The sequence below is a fragment of the Hyperoodon ampullatus genome (genome assembly GCF_949752795.1).
Source record: "Hyperoodon ampullatus genome assembly, chromosome: 6".
Classification (NCBI taxonomy): Eukaryota; Metazoa; Chordata; class Mammalia; order Artiodactyla; family Ziphiidae; genus Hyperoodon; species Hyperoodon ampullatus.
In genome coordinates, this window is record NC_136919.1 from 44,541,109 (window position 1) to 44,561,201 (window position 20,093).

The window sequence follows — 20,093 nt, forward strand, 5'->3', positions numbered from 1 at the left end:
GCTAATGATAAGGACTATAGTTTTTGGTAGCCCCTTATGTAAACCATGGTTATAGTCTGTCAAATCAACATGCTGTAATTTGTTTAAGGTCATTACCCTAATATTGAACATTTAGGTTGTTTAGAATTGGTCACTTGATATTCACTGAATATATTCATATATTTAATTTTTTGATGAATTTCTCCTTGGAATACATTCTTAAAAATAAACATCTGTGTTGCTTTTGATGTGTTACCAACATTGTCTTATTGCAGCAGGATATGAGTTTACTAACTTTTCCACAGCTTCACTGGCATTCCCTCTAATGGCCTTCGGGGCTCTATTTTATCAATTGTCTTTGTGGCATATTTCACTCTCTTGTTCTGTGAATACCTTATACTCACTATGTCCAAACTCGAGGTCATCATTTACTCTCCAAACCAAGAATTTGGCTTGACTTTATCATTTCTGATTTGGGTTTTATCATTTTATCCAGATATTCAGACTCTGAACCTCCTGTTTCACTTTTCTGTTTTTCAAGGTTTGGGAGTTTTTAATCTTTGAAATAGTTCTCAGATCTATCTTCTCTTCCATTCTTATTAACATTTCTCTAGTTTAGGCTCTCATTATCTTTTACTGGTATTATTTCAGTAACCTAATAAGTCTTTCTGCATCCTGCCTTCTAGTTCTAGGTAATTTATCTTATACATTGCTAACAGATGACTTTAAAAAAATTTTTTTTGGCCGCACCACATGGCACATGGGATCTTAGTTCCCTGAGCAGGGATCGAACCTGTGCCCCCTGCACTGGAAGTGTGGAGTCTTAACCACTGGACTGCCAGGGAAGTCCCAACAGATGACTTTTTGAAAAGCAAGACTTCCATCCTGCCACACCATGTCCCTAAGCTTCAGTGTCTGTTGAATCAAGTGCAAATGTCCTTGACCTGACATTTAAAGCCCTCAAGCTTTTCAAACTGAGAGTCTCAACCCATTTAACCAGTCCTGAAATCAATTTAGTAGATTGCTACCAGCACTAACCAAAAAAAAAAGTTGTCAGTGTATATGACATCTGTTCGTATTTTATGAAATTTGTTTCTGTGTATATATATATATATATATAACATACAAATATACGTACATACACTGACATGTATATGCATTCTGGGTCATGATATAAAACATTCCTTAACATGGGTCACTGTCAAGTAAGTTTGAAAGCATTGTTCTACAGTGTAGCTGCGGCCTAAGTAACTTCAGCTGTACTCTTTCCAGTTTTTTCTCCTAGCTAGAGCAGAGCACTCCTATCACAGCACTGGATCCTTTCCAGCTTTGCTCAAGGTTCATTTCACATGCCATCTCCTCCCTGAAGCTCTCTCATTGCCCTATCCCAATCCCAAACACAGAAAACCTGGATATGATCTTTCCTTCTTTTTCTATACCCCATAACATTTTGTTTTTCTTATGGCACATTTCACACAGCACATTTTTATTTGTTATTATTCTTAATAGATTACAAATCCCTTGTGGACATAGACTTATACACCCTTTTATCTTCATTTTAGTATAATGTCTTCTACTTAGAAGATAAGTTTAAAATTTATTTAATGAAATATAGGACTTCATAAAAATGGGTATACATTAAAACAATATGATTTTCTGTTTTAAAAAGTGATATTTGTTGTAGAAATTCTGGAAATAACTAATAAGCAGGGAAGAAATTTTAATACTGGCAAAAAATATTTGAGGGCTTAGTATATATTTGCCAGATATTCTATTAAGTACTTAAAATGATTATTTCATTCAATTCTCACAGTTTACTGTGAAGTTGATAGGCACCTTTATGATGCCCAATTTGCAGATGCAGTGGAAAAGAATTGACCCTAATCTCATTCACTTGGAGAAAACTACCATTGATGCTTTGTTGTGGTCCTACTTTTCTATGGATTTACACTTTTTCCCCAATAATGTAGAAACTTACATGGACCACTTTTCAGTTAAATACAGAGATGGTGAGCAATTCAGATCATTAAGTAATACATTGACCCTTGAACAACACAGGTTTGAACTGCTTGGGTTTACTTATACATGGATTTTTTTCAGTCGAGGTTGGTTGAATCTGCAGATGGAGGAGCCGCATATACAGAAGGCTGACTATATACGACTATGTGTATTTTTGATTTCTCAGAGGGTTGGCGTCCCTAACCCCAACATTGTCCAAGGGTCAACTGTAATGTTTTTACATTAAATAATAATGTTTATAACTAAATTGCTTTCAGTTACCCACACTGAGGAAAAAATTTAAATATACCAGTTTGATATAACATTGCTTACTACTGAGGTTGTACACTTTTTGATTTTTTTTTTTTTTTTTTTGCGGTATGCGGGCCTCTCACTGTTGTGGCCTCTCCCGTTGCGGAGCACAGGCTCCGGACGCGCAGGCTCAGCGGCCATGGCTCACGGGCCCAGCCGCTCCGCGGCATGTGGGATCTTCCCAGACCGGGGCACGAACCCGTGTCCCCTGCATCGGCAGGCGGACTCTCAACCACTGCGCCACCAGGGAAGCCCCACTTTTTGATTTTTTATTGGTCATATGCCTACATATAGGTGCAACTGTTTTTTCTAGTTTTTTTCCTTTACCTTTTGATTTTGTTTCAGTGTTTCTGGAGATTTTTCATCAAGTTAAATCTATCAATCTTTTCCTTTTCGTTTTCTCCCTTTCATACTATGTTCAGAAGAGCTTTCCTATTCAAAGATGTTAGCTAGTAATATTATAGTTTATTTTAATGCTTAAGTGGTTTTATTTTTTTAATTAAAATACTATTTTATATTATTCAATCATTATATACTCAGTATAAAACAATTTTGATGAAAGGAAATTTTTAAACAATAAAATCTTCCATAATAATTCTAAGAGAGTTATTAAAATGTTGGTGTATGTCCTTCCAGGATTTTTTCTTTGTATATAGTATTACAATTTTGGGATCATACAGATGTGTTTTATGGTTCTGTATCATTATTTTTAGTGATTTCAGAGTTTTCAGTTTTGTAAATCTGTCATATATTTAGCCTATATCCTTATTGTTGGGCATTTAAATTGATGTCCAATTTTTTGTTGTAACTGCAGTGAACACTTTCATACATACTCCCCCCTCGCGTATCTATTTAAGATAAATTCCCGGAAATGAGATTTTTGGGCCATGATAATAGTATGTATATTTCTAATTTTGATCCAAATTTTTTCTTCCGAAATCATCTTATATTATCATCTTCTTCACTAAGCTCCAACCGTGCTTGCCTCTTTACTATCCTTCAAATTCTCTAGTCTCTTTCCTGCCTCAGGGCCTTTATACCTACTGTTCTTTCTACCTGGAAAGCTCTTATTTCCCTCCACTTTTTACTTAGTCAATTCCTACCCAGTCACTCAAGGTTCATCTTAAGGGTCATGGCCTCAGAGCTTCCCTGATCCACCAGGGAATAATCCACATTATTCCCTTTATAGCACTGTGTTTCTTTTCGGCATTGCTTAAACCTTGGTTTCTAATTGCAGCATTTCTTTATGTAATATCTGCCTCCACCACCAGACAAGTCCCATGAGGGCAAGAATCTTTTCTGTTCTGTTCACCATTGTACACCCAGCACCCAGCATAGGTGCTCAGTGAGTATTTTTGGAATAAAATTGTTGCCACATTACACATTAGATACAGAGAACCAATATATATTCTTATGGAAAGTATGACTTTGGGTTGATTTTTTTGCATTTAAATTTATTTATTTTGGTGTATGTTACAAGATGGCAGGCATTTGACTTGATTTTTCCAGTTAGCCATTTGTCCCATATACTACCATTATTCTGTAATTCAGCCTTTTCTCACTTCTTTAAAATACCATAGTTAGTTATATTATAATAAATTCTTGTGTCTTAAATCTTTCTGGACTTTCTTTTCTGTTACATCGCTGTGTCAACATAGGTACCATGACATGCTGTTTTAATTATTTTTGCTGTATAATATATAATTATCTGGTAGGCAAATTCTACTGCATTAACTTTTTGTTTCTATCCTGTATTCTCCCAGGTAAAGTTTTGACTATCTCGCTAAGTTCCAAAGAACAAAACTCTATTGAAATTTCTATTGAAATTTTATTGAATGTTCAAATTAATATTTAGTAATACTTAGTTTTCCTATCTAAAAACATGCTTTGTTCTGTCCTTTTCAATATTTTATCATTTATTGATCCTGAAAATTACTGAATTTTATTCTTAGGGATATTTTTTATTGCTGTCTGGAGAAAATGTTTTTTCTAGTTATATCTTCTATGTGTTAATTGCTAATATAGAGAAAAACTTTATTTTTGTTTTTTTGCATTATTTATTTCATATTTTTCTCATAAGTTTTCAATTCTTTTAGGTTTTTAAGATAGACGAATAACAACTTGTCAGAGACCACTTTAGTATGTTTATTCCAGGATGGAAATATCATTTCAAAGCCCTGATATTGTTCTAGGTTACGTTTGTAGTTTGAGATTAGGCATAAGTATCTTATTTGCTTGTACTGTACATAATTACATTTATAAAACTGAGTACAAGTGGAAATGTAGTCAACAGTTTAGGTTGCTTTAGAAAATGAATTAAAATTGGGACCTTTCAAAAAGGATATTGTAAATCAGAATTGGCAGAACTGTCTTAGTTCTAAAATGGTGTTTTCCCCCTTTAGGAAGTAGTTCTAAAAGATGGAAGAATTGAAAGACTAAAGTTGGAACTTGAAAGAAAAGATGCTGAAATCCAGAAGCTGAAAAATGTGATCACTCAGTGGGAGGTTTGTATATATTTACTGTTGTAAACTAAAATAATTCTATAAATTTGTCCATTTTCTGTTTTTATTATATTGAAATATGTTTAATATTTGATTGATAGAAATATTTCTGCTATTTAGGTTTTTTTAACTCATATATAATCTGAATGATAGTATATTCTTATCATAGTAAAATACATATAACATTAAATTTGCCATTTTAACCATTTTAAGTGCACAATTCAGTGGCATTAAGTAACTTTCTCAGTGTTGTGTAACCATCACCACTATTTCCAGAACTTTTTCATCATCCCAAACAGAAACTCTGTACCCATTAAACTCCCTATTTCCCCTTCTACTGCAATCCTTGATAACCTCTAATCTCTGTAAATTTGCCTATTCTAGGTACTTCCTATAAGTGGAATCATATGATATTTGTCCTTTTGTGTCTGCCTTATTTCACTTGGCATGTTTTCAGCATGCATATCCATGTTGTAGCACGTATCAGAACTTAATTCCTTTTTATGGCTGAATAATACTCCACTGTATGTATATACCATATTTTTTGTTTATTTGTCTGTTGATGGACACTTGCACTGTTTCCACCTTTTGGCTATTGTGAATAATACAGTTATGAACATTGGTGTACAAGTATCTGAGTCTCTGCTTTCAATTCTTTTGGTATATACCTAAGAGTGGAATTTCTGGATCATATGGTAATTCTATGTTTAACTTTTTAAGGAACCATCAAACTGTTTTCCATAGCAGCTGTACCATGTTACATTTCCACCAGCAATGAACAAGGGTACCGATTTCTTCACATCCTTGCCACTTGTCATTTATACAATTTTTTTTAACCACAAACCTATTACTCTCTTTTCTTAGGCTTTTTAAAAAATCTCTTATTCATCTCAAGTATCATTCTCTTTTTGAACTAATATTTATTTACTCAACAATTATTTGTTGAATTCCTGTAATAGGCCAGCTGCTTTTCTGGACCCTGTGTATGTAATAGTGAAAAAAAGTCAAGTTCCAGCCCTGCTGGTTCTTATATTTCCCTTCCTCGTCTACTCATACCTTTAAGAATTATCCCTGTTAAAACCTTTTTGAACTGCACCCACTTCTGCCTTAGCTTTTGCTTTGTCATTTATATTTTTTTTTGCTTTGAGCACTTACCATGTGTTAGGCACAGTGAATACAAAGATGAGTTAGTAAGAAGCTTACAGTCTAATGGAGAAGATAATCATGTAAATAATTGCAGTACAATGTGGAATTTGTGATTGAGATCTGACAAGAGTGCCCCAGAAGCAAGCCCAGAAACAGGAATGAATCCGTTGCTGCTACTGAAAATTGGTAAAGGTTCCACCAAAAAAAAGATGGTTTTTCCAGATAGAACAGTGCATACAAGGCATGAGAATGGTAGGAAATGCATTGTTACTGACGTTTAGAGAAATGCGAAGTTGTAGAAGGTGAGATTGGGGGTGTTAGTTGAGGTCAGTATTTGAAGGCATTTGCATTTTAGACAAGGAGAGGGCAGTGAAGGCTTTAGAAGGGAAGTGACATGAGAATTGTTTTGTGGAAGTTAATGCACATAGCTGAGGCCTGGAGTGAAGACTGTCTGGTAACAAAATTAACAGGTACTGAGTGTAAGAGGAAGAACACATTTTGAACTGGTTTGGGGAAACGGAACTAATAGATCTCGTTTTGGACATGTTGAGTTTGAAATGGCTGTGGATGCAGGCATAGATGTTCAGGATGTTGAACATCTGTGTTGGACACATTGGAGTCACACCATATGTGCGTTTAACTTTGTGTTCTCTTTTTCATGAAGTTAAAAATACTAATGAGGGCACTGTATATTTCATATGTTCTTTATTATAAATTGCACAGTACTAGGATTTTATACTCTTATGTTTTCATAGATACATTTACTGTTCAGGACTGTAAATGCAAAACTATATGTTATTTTTATTGCAGTATAAAGAATATTCAGGGTAATTTTGTTCATTTGCAATTTTTGCTTTATGAGCTGGCTTTAGGGCTTGAAGACTAACTAAAGACATGCTTCCATATACACTGATCTGAACCTTGGAGAAAAGGCTTGAGCTAAAGATAGAGTTTGATGAGATATTAACATTGATTGAAACCCTGAGAGTGAGAATTTCATAGTGGATACAGTTTTATATTCCCAGTAGATATATTTCTATATTCATAGTGAATATAGTTGTAGTTGACCGTATGTTTTCCCCCTTCATATTTTTATGTTTCCATCTGACTTATCTCCCTCTTTCATTACTTAGCTTCTCAAAAGTCCTACTCCCTTTTATGTTTACTTCTTCCATTCAATGTATTATTGTCTGCAGTATTACTCAGTAACATTATTGATTTATCCTCAGCAATTTACTGGACAGAGTATTTAGTAAAAGTCATCTATTGGACTTAATTTAAAATACATCAACTTTGTTTTACAAGAAAGATTTTTGAATCTGGTAACTTCTGTACGTATCTTTGTACATGTTGAGAGAAGAAATGACAAGTTTCTTATATTGATCTGTTTTCTTTCCCTGACCTCTTGTATTTCTATAGTTACTAAATATATTGTTTTCTCTTATTAATGTATTAAATATTTATAAATACTTCAGTGTGTGCTATAAGACATGTTGAATAAGAGTAGTGTAGGGGAAAAATTCCCTGGAATATGGATGTTAATGTGGGAACACAATTCCAAAATTGTTTGTAATGTATAATTGTGTCATTCATGTAGTTTGAAAAGAAGCTAAGCCATTTTTTTAAAGTTGAAAAATAATTGAAAGATATTTCCATAAATTACTAATTCATTTCAGCCAAAATGTAAGTAATTCAAAAATTACTTTAAAAATATTTAGTTAATGAAATAACAAAAGATTAGTAAAGCCTTAACTGAGCAAATATAAAACTGTGCTGTACAGTAACTACTACACGTGGTGTGAAATTAATACACTACATGGGTTTTAAATACATAAAAGTAAAATTTTAAATTTATATATATATAAATTAAATAAAATAAAAATTGTAATTAAATAAAACTAAATACAGTTGAAAGTCATTTTCTCAGTAACACTGGCCACGTTTCCAGTAGTTAGCAGCCACATATTGCACAGTGGCTGATAAAGAACAGATACAGAGAGTTCTAGTATAGTACTGGTATAGAACTATGAATCATTTTTCTTTTTGTTTTCATATAATTATTTTGAATTGTATAAGGATTTTATTTGAGGAAGAAAAGAAAGACTCTTCAGGAAAATTTAGTTTTATTCTGAGTTTTCTCCACTTTTATTCTACTCTTCTTAAATACAGTCACCTATAATATTGATTTGTATTATTATACGAGGGATTTAATTAAGTAGTAGACAGTTGTGAATACATTTTCCTCCATCTTTTTTCTTTCAGAAGTAATTTATGTCTTTGAGCAAGCCTAGATTCATAGCTCCATAAATTGGTAGTAAATCATTAATTATATCATTTACTTTTTAAAAATTAAATCTTTTTTCCTTGATTATTAGGCAAAGTATAAAGAAGTAAAGGCAAGAAATGCACAGTTATTGAAAATGCTTCAGGAAGGTGAAAGTAAGTGATTTCTGTGTTTTTAGAATTAAGAGTTAATCTTAAAAATATTTGAAGATAAATTTTCAAGATATATGATTTATTAATTCAACAAAATAAAAAGGTTTCCCAAAAGGATACAAACTGGATTATTGTTGATAATTTTATTATTACAAGTCTCTTTTGCAGCACCTTAGTATTGCACAAGTTTACAACTGTTCAGCTAAGAAACTCTTGAAATTTCAATTCTTATAAATTATTGGAGTACATTTAGAGGGAAAACAAAAAAACATTTGCTTAAGGTTCTGTTTATTAATTATTAGAGGAGAAGGCCTGTCATGATTTTAGGTTTTCTTTCTACCCCTCCCCCCTCCCCCCCGCCCCGACTCTTCATACTTTTGCTGCCACTCTAAACTTTTGGCAGTAGATTACCAGCAGGAAGCCAAGGAAATCAATCAAAAAAGATTAGAGAGGGCTTCCCTGGTGGCGCAGTGGTTGAGAGTCCGCCTGCCGATGCAGGGGACAGGGGTTCGTGCCCCGGTCCGGGAAGATCCCACATGCCGCAGAGCCGCTAGGCCCGTGAGCCATGGCCGCACCGCTGAGCCTGCGCTTCCGGAGCCTGTCCTCCGCAACGGGAGAGGTCACAGCAGTAAGAGGCCCGCGTACTGCAAAAAAAAAAAAAAAAAAGATGAGAGAATAACATTAGTAAAGTTGATGTTACATGAAACCCCCCAAATCAGTTGCATTCCTGAATATGAATACCTAGTGACGCTAACCTTGAAAGCTCTCTGAAAATTTTCCATTAATAACAGAAAGGGAAGCATGTATTAAATTTGCAAAAGAAAATGAACCATAAAAGACATAGAGAAAGACATGAATAGATGAGAAAGCCTTCTGAATAGACAAAATTAAGTGTAATAAACAATTTCCCTGGTTAACAAATGTTAATGAAATCCCAAATATAGCTCCTGTGAGTACCATATAGCACTTGAGAAGTTATGAAGCTCACCTTAAAGGATAAGTAAACAAGATACCCCAAATTGTTTCAAATATGAAGATACTGGGAGTGGAATTGTCCAACCAAATATTTAAACTATTAAATAACAGTTATCAAAACCCAGAAATCATGTCCAGCTGAACAGAATATATAGTCTTGAAGTAGAGTCAAACATTTTTTATAACTTTACGATTTTTATAATATAACTTCACTGTTACAAGCTTAACTATGATAAAGTAGAAGTTAAATAATAACGGGAAAAGGCATTATTTGAACAATTAGATATCAGTGTCCTGAGATTCATTTAGATATGCATGTCACTGAGCTCCATGTGGATCATTTAATGAATAAAATTATGAAAATAATTGTTTACAAGATATATTTCTGATTGAAGAAAGTAAGGGTATCATTGAACATTGGATGTATGATTTTTTTTTCTTTTGTTTTTTGCAGTACGCGGGCCTCTCACTGTTGTGGCCTCTCCCATTGCGGAGCACAGGCTCCAGATGCGCAGGCTCAGCGGCCACGGCTCAAGGGCCCAGCCGCTCCATGGCATGTGGGATCTTCCCGGACCAGGGCACGAACCCGTGTCCCCTGCATCGGCAGGTGGGCTCTCAACCACTGCGCCACCAGGAAGCCCTGGATGTATGATTTTTAAATACCTAAAAATAAAGTAATATTCCTTAAGGAAACATTTGTGAAAAGTGAGAAAATTAACTGATAAAAACTCTCAAAAATAGATTAAAGGGGCTTACCTGGTGGCACAGAGGTTAAGAATCTGCCTGCCAATGCAGGGGACACAGGTTCGATCCCTGGTCCGGGAAAATCCCACATACCGGAGAGCAACTAAGCCTGTGCACCACAATTACTGAGCCAGTGGTCTAGAGCCCACGAGCCACAACTGCTGAGCCCGGGTGCCTAGAGCCCGTGCTCTGCCACAGAGAAGCCACTGTAGTGAGAAGCCCACGCACCGCAACGAAGAGTAGCCCCCGCTCGCAGAAACTAGAGAAAGCCTGCGTGCAGCAATGAAGACCCAACAAACCAAAAATAAATAAATAAATTTAAAAAATAGATTAAAAATGGCCACCAGTAAATAATATCAGTGTCCATACTCTGTACTATAAGTAGTCCAAGTAGAACAATTTTATATAGGACCATGACATGAAAAATACAGTACGTTAGAGTTTACAAACTCTAGCATTTATAATATAAATGCAAATACAGTCAGTTATGTTATAGTACAACATGTGTTCCTAAAAATCACTAATCTCTATAAAATCATACAGTTAAAACCACAAAGTTTATGGGGAAAATGGAGTTAGGAGCATACAATACTCAAAAATTTCATCAGTGACACATTAAAAAAAAAAGGGAACCTAATAAAACAGTAACAGTTTTATACATGTTAAAATGGTTGAACACATACTATAATAAATATGGCACTTTACTTTGAAGACAACCTAAAGTTTGCTGTAGAAGTAAGTTTCAGAAGGGTTTCAGCTTGTGTATGTTACTGTTAAGTGATGGAAGAATGGAAAGTTGGTGTGGTTCTTGACACAGTGCGCTGAAACAGCTGGTAGATATTTGAGGTGTGTGAGTGGGTGCAGTTTTCTTTGTTCATGAAATTGTGCTTAAGCATTAAGTACACAATTCATGTTATGTTCATGTTGTTCCCCGATGTATCAATCTCTTTGAAATACAAAACAGCATTATAGGAAAATTGACTGTAGTTAAAATATTACATAATTGTTAAAAAATCACTAGTTCTCAGTGAGTGCGTTTAATTCTGAGGATGGAGGAGTAGAAAGTATAATTTGTAAAAGTTCCCAAGTTGATTCTTAAGGGACTGTGATTTGTTTCTTGACACAGCATCTCACCTTAGTGCATATCATATTAAACTATGAAAAATAACTTTGAATGACAGAGTTATATTGGTGGAGCTGTGGTGATATCAGTACTCATATATTTGGACATTTCCTCCTTTACTCATTTTATTAGTTTTACCTCTTCAGTCTCTCCTAGCTTTTCAAAGTTGAAGAATTAGTTTTTCATGTATTAGCCTTTACCATAGGTTAAGTAAATTGTCAGCCATGTGGAAATTTTTAAAGCTTAGGGAACACAGAGGCCAAAGAATAGATCTCTTGCTTCCCCCAAGAGGGAAAAACCTCTAGACAAATGAACAGTTCTGAGACCAAAGATGTTATATGATTAACTGTGCTCATATGAGCTAACACTTATTTGGTATACCAGTGCTTTAATGGTATGAAAAGTCATATAAAAATAATTCTTGTGGGCCTTACGATATGCACACCTTGACAATTTAACAAAACAAAACAAACAAAAACACTCTACATTGTTTTTAAAATCTTGCTTTAAGATTAGTCGAGGCATTTTAAAGTTTTTTTCCCTATGTGAAATATTTTATTTTCTCTGTCCTTGTCCTTTTTAGTATAAATGGAAAAAATTAATCTTTTGTCATATCTGTACAATTAATATTTTAACACCACAGAAATGTAGAATTTCCAATAAAAGCTGCTGTGGTGATAATAATGATCAGAATTTACCAGTGAAAATTAAGAGGTATATACAGGGTCAAGGAATACATTAAGTATGAGGACAATTAATCTTTGCCTGACTGCATTGCTGTCTTGGTTCACTAAAAGTATTGTTAAAGTATCTGAGTGATTGACAAGATTATACTGCTGTTTTTCCTTTTTTGTCAGTGAAAGATAAAGCAGAAATACTTCTGCAAGTTGATGAATCACAAAGTATCAAGAATGAGCTAACGATACAGGTAAGAAAAACTATATATAGGACTGGTTATATTAAGCTGTTCTTTAGTCCTGAATTATGAAACGTGACTAAACAAAAACACAGCCCATCAATACTGCAAACCATACTTCATTATTATTATGTAATAGCAAATGATTGAAAATTCTGTTTACTGAACTGAGGGAGGTATGTATGTCCTAAAGAATAGGGGAAGATAAGGTTGTATTTTAGTTGATGTGGGCTGAATATAGAAATAGAAAGGACAGACAGAACTTATCCTGTTAATGGACTTGATTTTCTCCCCTTCCCATCCTTATTCTTTGGTCTTGTCTTAGAACAACAGTGAGCTTGCCCTACGTATCTTTAATATACAGCTGAATAAAATGCCTAATTGAAATTGTTTGTGAGGAGAGAGGTTCTCTTCTAATGCTCATGAATCTCATAGTCAAAAATCATCGTGAATAACAATTAAGAGTATTTACCAAAAAAGACCAAAAAAAGTCTTTTTTTATTGAATATTTGGTTATAGGTAACTTCACTTCATGCTGCGTTAGAACAAGAAAGATCTAAAGTGAAAGTATTACAAGCAGAATTAGCCAAATATCAGGTATGCCTTTATAATTATGAAAGTGTTTTCATCACAAATAATACATTTGGAATAGGTATATACATGTGAGAATAAATGTACTATTTTATTCTTAGGCCAAAATTTATTCAGCAAACATATTGATAATTTTGTTATTATTGGTTATATAATTTACATCGTAGAAAATGTTAAGTTTATTCTAGACATTGGTATATACAACAATAACTAAAGTAACTCAAAAGACCTTTGGTACTACATAGATGATGTGAGATATGTGCCAGTGAATCATATTGAGGGAAGGTACATAATGACATTTATCCCATTATATAATAAGTTTGATCGCTTGCGTACAGCAGTCTCTCCTAGATATCTTCATTGTAAAGATATCTTTCCCCCTTTGTAATTAATAAATAATAAATAATATGTGAAGTTATAGTTTAAGATTGTGTGAATATCCTTTATTTTTACCCAATGATTTTAGCATCCAGATTAATGATATTTTTATCAGTTATTATTTTGGTAGTTGCAAAATAGTGATTTTTCTAATTCTATCATTTCTTCTGCATTTACAAGACGGCATTCAGCATTTTTTTCTGGGTGAAGCAGTAAACAGTATCAGGGCTTTGTTTCAATATATGTGTATATGTATATGTGTGAATATACACACACATATATTTGTATATGAATACGTATGTGTGTCTATGTCATGATATAAAATGAGTTAATTGATATGGGGTTCAAAAAGATCGAAAGCCACCACTGGTGGCCTAGAGAATATAAAAGTTGTTTAGCTCCAGCTTTGACATGTCATCAATCCAGGAAGGAAGATTCCCTTTGCCTGGGAAGCTTTGAAAAGGATCTTTGAATTATTATTATTTTTTTAAAACTCTTGTTTAGAAGAAAGGTAAGAGTTTTAAGCTATATAACATTGGTACCTCTGTATAGTGGGCATCTACCTTGTAGAAAGTTTTTTAGTAAATTTATTTTTTATTTCCCTGCTATCAGGAAATAAATCTTATTTTTAACACCTGTCATTATACATCTCAAGTTTCATATAACCTCTTCATACTTTTTTTTCTCTGAATGAATCTTTGCAAAACTTTTATTTGGTCAGGAATGAATGACAGCATTCTTATACTTGATTTTTTTTTTTTTAAAGAAGGTTGGTTTTAGACATGTTTTTGAACACCAAGAGGGAGGTTATGGGCAGAAAAAGGGTGAAACAAACAAAGAGAAACTGCCAACATTATTAAATGGGTCTGGGTTCCATGTGCCCTTGATATAACCGCCACTCTAAAAAACGTGCTTTCACAGACAAGTAGTTCCCAAACTTGGCTGATCATCAGAATTTCTTGGGAACTTTTTGATTGTTCAGCCCACTACTAATTATCATAAGTAAATAGGCTGGGACAAAGTCTAGACATCAGAATTTTAAAAATATTACTACTTAGGTGATTCTAGTAATTAACCAAATTTGAGTATCATTGCCATAGTTTATAAAAATGTAGAAAAATTATAAAATTATTATAAATACATCAAACCATTATTTATGGTTAAAATGGAGGGTAGAATAGTTATGGATGATTAAATTTTTTTGTACTTTTGTGCTTTCCATATTTTTAAAATGATTATTTGCTTTTTGAATCAGAGTAAGGCAGAAAATGTTGTTAAAAGTAATTAATGAAAAATACTTCCTGTCTTTTAAGCCACCTTTCTTTCTTTGGCTCAAGTCAAATACCATTGATGGCATTTCATTTGGAGGAAATTAAATACAGATTTATATATGTCACTGAGCAAATATGAAAAGTATAATCTTTTCAACCCACTGATGAACAAAATCAGATTTCTAATGCTGTCTTATATGAACAAAACTATACAGAACTTGAATTAGAAATTGAATTACCCAAAAGGGTAATGAAGTGAATCACCAAATTTGCTGATCATATGGAGCAAATTGTCTATTTTGATCTTTTTTTTTTTTTTTTTTTTTTTTTTGGCTGCATTGGGTCTTTGTTGCTGCGCCCGGGCTTTCTCTAGTTGCAGTGAGCAGGGGCTACTCTTTGTTGTGGTGCACAGACTTCTCATTGCAGTGGCTTCTCTTGTTGTGGAGCATGGGTTCTAGTCGCGCGGGCTTCAGTAGTTGCAGCACGAAGGCTCAGTAGTTGTGGCACACAGGCCCTTGAGCACACGGGCTTCAGTAGTTGCGGTGTGTGGGCTCAGTAGTTGCGGTGTGTGGGCTCAGTAGTTGCAGCGCGCGGGCTCTAGGGCACGTAGGCTTCAGTAATTGTGGCGTGTGGGCTCAGTGGTGTGGCTCGCAGGCTCTAGAGCACAGGCTCAGAAGTTGTGGCTCACGGGCTTAGTTGCTCTGCGGCACGTGGGATCTTCCCAGACCAGGGATCGAACCCTGCATTGGCAGGCGGATTCTTAACCACTGCGCCACCAGGGAAGTCCTGATCAAAATTTTTATTTAAAAAAAAATCTGGGACAGTGCAAATGAGCTCTAAAAAATAAGATACTGGTGATCAGACTAAGTCCAGACTAGTTCAAATAGATAACTGTTTTCTACAACCTACTTTAACCGTTTGTAAAAATAACAACGGTTATTGCTATTTATAATACGTAAAAGTAATTTAGTGGTATGTTCATTCAAATTTGCAACAAACTCAGAAAAGAAGTTCCTTTTCATAGTCAAAAATGTTTTTGATCTCATTTATTCTTGAAAAGAAAATGCCCCCAAAATGTTATTTCCTAAATAATTTACCCTATTTTTCTTTACAGGGTGGCAGAAAAGGGAAAAGAAACTCTGAATCCGACCAGTGTAGGTGATTCTATTAGCCTTTGAGGTCAACACAAAAATTAAAACTTTCAGGGTTTTGCAAAAATGTATATATTTAATGCTGTGCAACTGCTGAACTATGCAGCTTTTGTTGAAGAAACTTAAAATGATTAGCTCACTAATGGTTTATAATTTTATGTCCTTTTGGCTTAAAGTGAAAAGAAGAAAAATAGAATTCCAGCACAACTCAATGATTATTGTTTACTATTCGTACTTCTTATCACTTTAGTTTTTCATCAGTCAATAAAATTAATTTACTCTTCCATTAATGTTTGATTTTTTTTAAATTTCAGAAACAGTGTGAAAGTATTGTTTTTGCTTATAGCACAGTCAATTTAATTGGATTTAAGCTCAGTGAATATTTACTCAGCACTTTGTGCATGCTAAACCCTATAGAATATACAAGATATCCTCAAATGGCTTATGCTCAGGGGAAGTAGAAGGTGGAGGTGGGTAATGACAACAGCAACAAAAAATTACCATACATATTAGAATGTGATATCACATTGTTTGGAAATTGAGAAAACTTGCATGAGATATTGGGTTGGCCAAAAAGTGCCTTCGGTTTTTAAGTAAAAAAATAAAAGACGCATTTTTCATCTTCACCAAGAACTTTATTGAACAACGTATTCACCCTTTCGTTCTACTACCTTCTGCCATTTTTCAGGCAACTTCATAATTCCATCTGCCCAAAACTTTTTTATCTTTTTGAGCAAAGAACTGTTCCAGGTGCCTTTTACAGTCTTCCAGGGAATTGAAATTTTTTCCATTAAGAGTTTTGTAAAGACCTAAATAAATGGAAATCCAAAGGTGCAATGTCTGGTGAATACGGCGGATGAATCAGAACTTCCAGATAAGCTGTAACAGTTTTTACCTGGTCATCAAAGAAACATGCGGTCTTGCGTTATCCTAATGGAAGATTATGCATTTTCTGTTGACTAATTCTGGATGCTTTTTGTCGAGTGCTGCTCTCAGTTGGTCTAATTGGGAGCAGTACTTGTTGGAATTAATCGTTGGGTTTTCCAGAAGGAGTTTATAATAGAGGACTCCCTTCCAATCCCACCGTATACACAACATCACCTTCTTTGGATTGAAGACGGGCCTTTGGTGTGGTTGGTGGTGGTTCATTTCACTTGCCCCATGATGTCTTCTGTGCCACATTATTGTACAGTATCCACTTTTCATCACTCATCACAATTTGTTTTAAAAACGGAACGTTTTCATTACGTTTAAGTAGAGAATCGCATGCGGAAATAAGGTCAGGAAGGTTTTTTTCGCTAAACTTACGTAGAACCCGAACATCTAAGCAATTAACATAACCAAGCTGGTGCAAATGATTTTCAGGGCTTGATTTGGATATTTTTGAGTATGTCGGCTATCTCCTGCATGGCATAAAGTTGCTTGTTCTCAGTTAATGTCTCGATTTGAGCACTATCAACTTCAACTGGTCTACCCAACCGTGGAGCATTGTCCAGCGAGAAATCTCAGGCACGAAACTTTGCAAACCACTTTTTTTTTTTTTTTTTTTGCGGTACGTGGGCCTCTCACTGTTGTGGACTCTCCCGTTGCGGAGCACAGGCTCTGGATGCGCAGGCCCAGCGGCCATGGCTTATGGGCCCAGCCACTCCGCGGCATGTGGGATCTTCCCAGACCGGGGCACGAACCCGTGTTCCCTGCATCGGCAGGCGGACTCTCAACCACTGCGCCACCAGGGAAGCCCTGCAAACCACTTTTTTTTTTTTTTTTTTTTTGCGGTACGCGGGCCTCGCGCTGTTGTGGCCTCTCCCGTTGCGGAGCACAGGCTCCGGACGCGCAGGCTCAACGGCCATGGCTCACGGGCCCAGCCGCTCCGCAGCATGTGGGATCTTCCCGGACCGGGGCACGAACCCGCGTCCCCTGCATCGGCAGGCGGGCTCTCAACCACTGCGCCACCAGGGAAGCCCTGCAAACCACTTTTGACACGTTCAGTCAGTCACAGCACCTTCTCCATACACTACACAAATCTTTTTTTGCTTTTCGGTTGCGTTTTTACCTTTCTTGAAATAATACAGCATAATATGCTGAAAAAGTTGCTTTTTTCTTCCATCTTCAATATGAAAATGGCTACACAAAAATTCACCAATTTTGATGTCTTTTTTAAAATGCACACTGAGGGCCTCCCTGGTGGCGCAGTGGTTGAGGGTCCGCCTGCCGATGCAGGGGATGCGGGTTCGTGCCCCGGTCTGGGAGGATCCCATATGCCGCGGAGCGGCTGGGCCCGTGAGCCATGGCTGCTGAGCCTGCGCGTCCGGAGCCTGTGCTCCGCAACGGGAGAGGCCACAACAGTGAGAGGCCCGCATACCACAAAAAAAAAAAAAAAAAAAAAAAAATGCACACTGATATGACAGCTGTCACATACAATCTAACAAAATTGTTTTGAATGAAGTTAAAGACAACTAAGTGCTACTAGAGCCATCTTACGGAAAAAAACGAATGAACCTTTTGGCCAACCCAGTAGTTTTTTGGAGGGTGGATACCTTTTCTGTAAATTTTTTGAGAAGCATCCTAGGCAGAAGGAGCAAACTCTGGGCTGAAATATTTATTTAAAGGACAGTCTGGCTTGAGGACAAAAGTGTGACACACTGAGAATAGGAAGAGTGTTGATGTGGGGAAGGAATGAAGATAGATTTTTTTAATTCATATAATCAATTAGCAGTTTATGGGATTGATTTTTTTTTAGTGTAGTCAGTGAAATACAAATATGATTTATTAAAATACAGAGAGTTTTTTGTTTCATAACAAAGGTAAACACAAATACTGGTATTGGCCTCCAAAACCAGCATTATATGAAAGACGCCACTTCATGACAGTCTTTAATAAGAAAAAATACTTAATGTCATCATTGTTTATATGTCTGGCTTTTTCCATGCGGTTACATGAACCTTGCAAAGAATTGTGGCTTATTATTCTCAACACTTAGTTCTCTATGTAGCACAGAGTAGATGTTAAATAATTATTTGTTTAATTAATTGATAAAGTGGTAAAGCTTTTTAAGATAGTTTTCCCCTAATTTTACCTTTGATTAAGAATCAGAACCTACTTAATTACTTAATATATTTGGTAATCCGTGGTTCCATATTTTTCACTCCAGTGATGAACAAAATCAAATTTCTAATGTTGTCTTATAGGAACAAGCCAGACAGAACTTGAATAGTTTCAATTATAATTGAATTACCCAGGTAGTTAATGAACTGAATTACCAACGCCTATCACATTATCATCTGCTTTTGATTATTTACCTATACACTATCCATTTGGTATATTATCTAACATCTAACACAGTGCCTGGCACATGGTAGACACTCAACAGATATGCCATTTTCTACTAGTGTATATATATGGTTTAAAAATCTCCTGAGCACATAGAAAACTTCATTGATTATCCTGTTTTGTGTTGGGTATTCTCTGGAGTACTGCACTCATGACTTTGTTTTTCCCACTGATTTTTTTCATTGATTGATGTATCCAGTTCTGTGGGCTTAATCTATCTACTTCTAGGCCAATGTCTCAATTTCAACAGAGAAAGCTTTATCTAGTAAGAGATAGAAAAGACAATCAGTGATCAGTTGATTTCTTCTGTTAGATTGATTTATCAGGCATCCCCTTTTAATAAATATCTTTACTCAGATTCTTTTCTGCTTCCTGAATGTGCAATGAAATTATTGATAGCTTACTATGTGCTAGGCATTGTGCTAAGTCCTAGAGATGCAAATATCCACAATCAATTGGAAGAACACAGAAATGTAAAGAAATATTCATAAAATATTCCAATAAATAATAATATTGATGTATTCAAATGCTATTGGGGTACAGAAGAAAATACATCTTATTATTTTAAACATTTTAGACATCTTCTTTGGGATTTTTGACATTTTCTATGGTATGTTAGTAAAGCCAACACTCTTGAACTAGAGCTTTGTTCAAGTTCTATTACTTATTAGTTGTATGGCCTTGGCTCATAATAAATATTCAATAAATGATTGAACAGCATGAAATTTGGTATCTAATGAGAATAGTCAGTGAAAGTACTGGGTAAAAATTACGTAAGATGCCATTTTTACCTGCAAATTATTTTCAGTCTAATATGAATAAACAAGCATAGCACATAACTAAATGAAATTCAAGATAGAATACAGTGGATCCCGTAACAATTTTATGGAAGGAAGAGAGTATATTTGTTCAGGGGAGTCCAGTGTTACTTATTAAAAAGCTAATGTTTTAATTGATAAGTAGCTTTCCCAAAAAGTTTTAAAGGGTAGAGGTTATTTGACAAGAAAGGAAAATTTAAAAAGAGGGGTGAAGGAAAAGCAACATATGTGTTCAGGGAATAGAAAGATAATAAGGCATGTGTTGAGTATATCAAGCTAATATAATAATAATTTTTGAGTTTTTGAAAAAAAAGTTTATGGACAAAGAAATGACGCAGTCAGAGTTGTCCTTTAAGAAGATTGAAATGGTAATGATGCAATAGAAAATTATAGAAGAATCAATTTGGAAATATCAAGGAAGCTT

At 35.0% G+C, this 20,093-nt stretch overlaps 1 protein-coding gene across 2 annotated transcripts in view; it reads left to right on the plus strand.

Moving 5' to 3' along the window:
• Positions 1-15,798, plus strand: part of GKAP1 (G kinase anchoring protein 1) — a gene marked incomplete at its 5' end in the record, with an annotated part of 70,840 nt that extends 55,042 nt beyond the window's left edge. The window contains 5 exons of one of the 2 annotated variants that reach the window (XM_079706215.1): positions 4,696-4,793; positions 8,312-8,375; positions 12,072-12,142; positions 12,650-12,727; positions 15,485-15,798. In XM_079706215.1, the coding sequence (XP_079562341.1) occupies positions 4,696-4,793; positions 8,312-8,375; positions 12,072-12,142; positions 12,650-12,727; positions 15,485-15,532 (359 nt within the window). In that variant the 3' untranslated portion in view covers positions 15,533-15,798. Of the gene's footprint in view, positions 1-4,691; positions 4,794-8,311; positions 8,376-12,071; positions 12,143-12,649; positions 12,728-15,484 lie in introns of both variants that reach the window. The other variant, XM_079706216.1, reaches the window with a different exon arrangement.
• Positions 15,799-20,093: the final 4,295 nt, after the last annotated feature.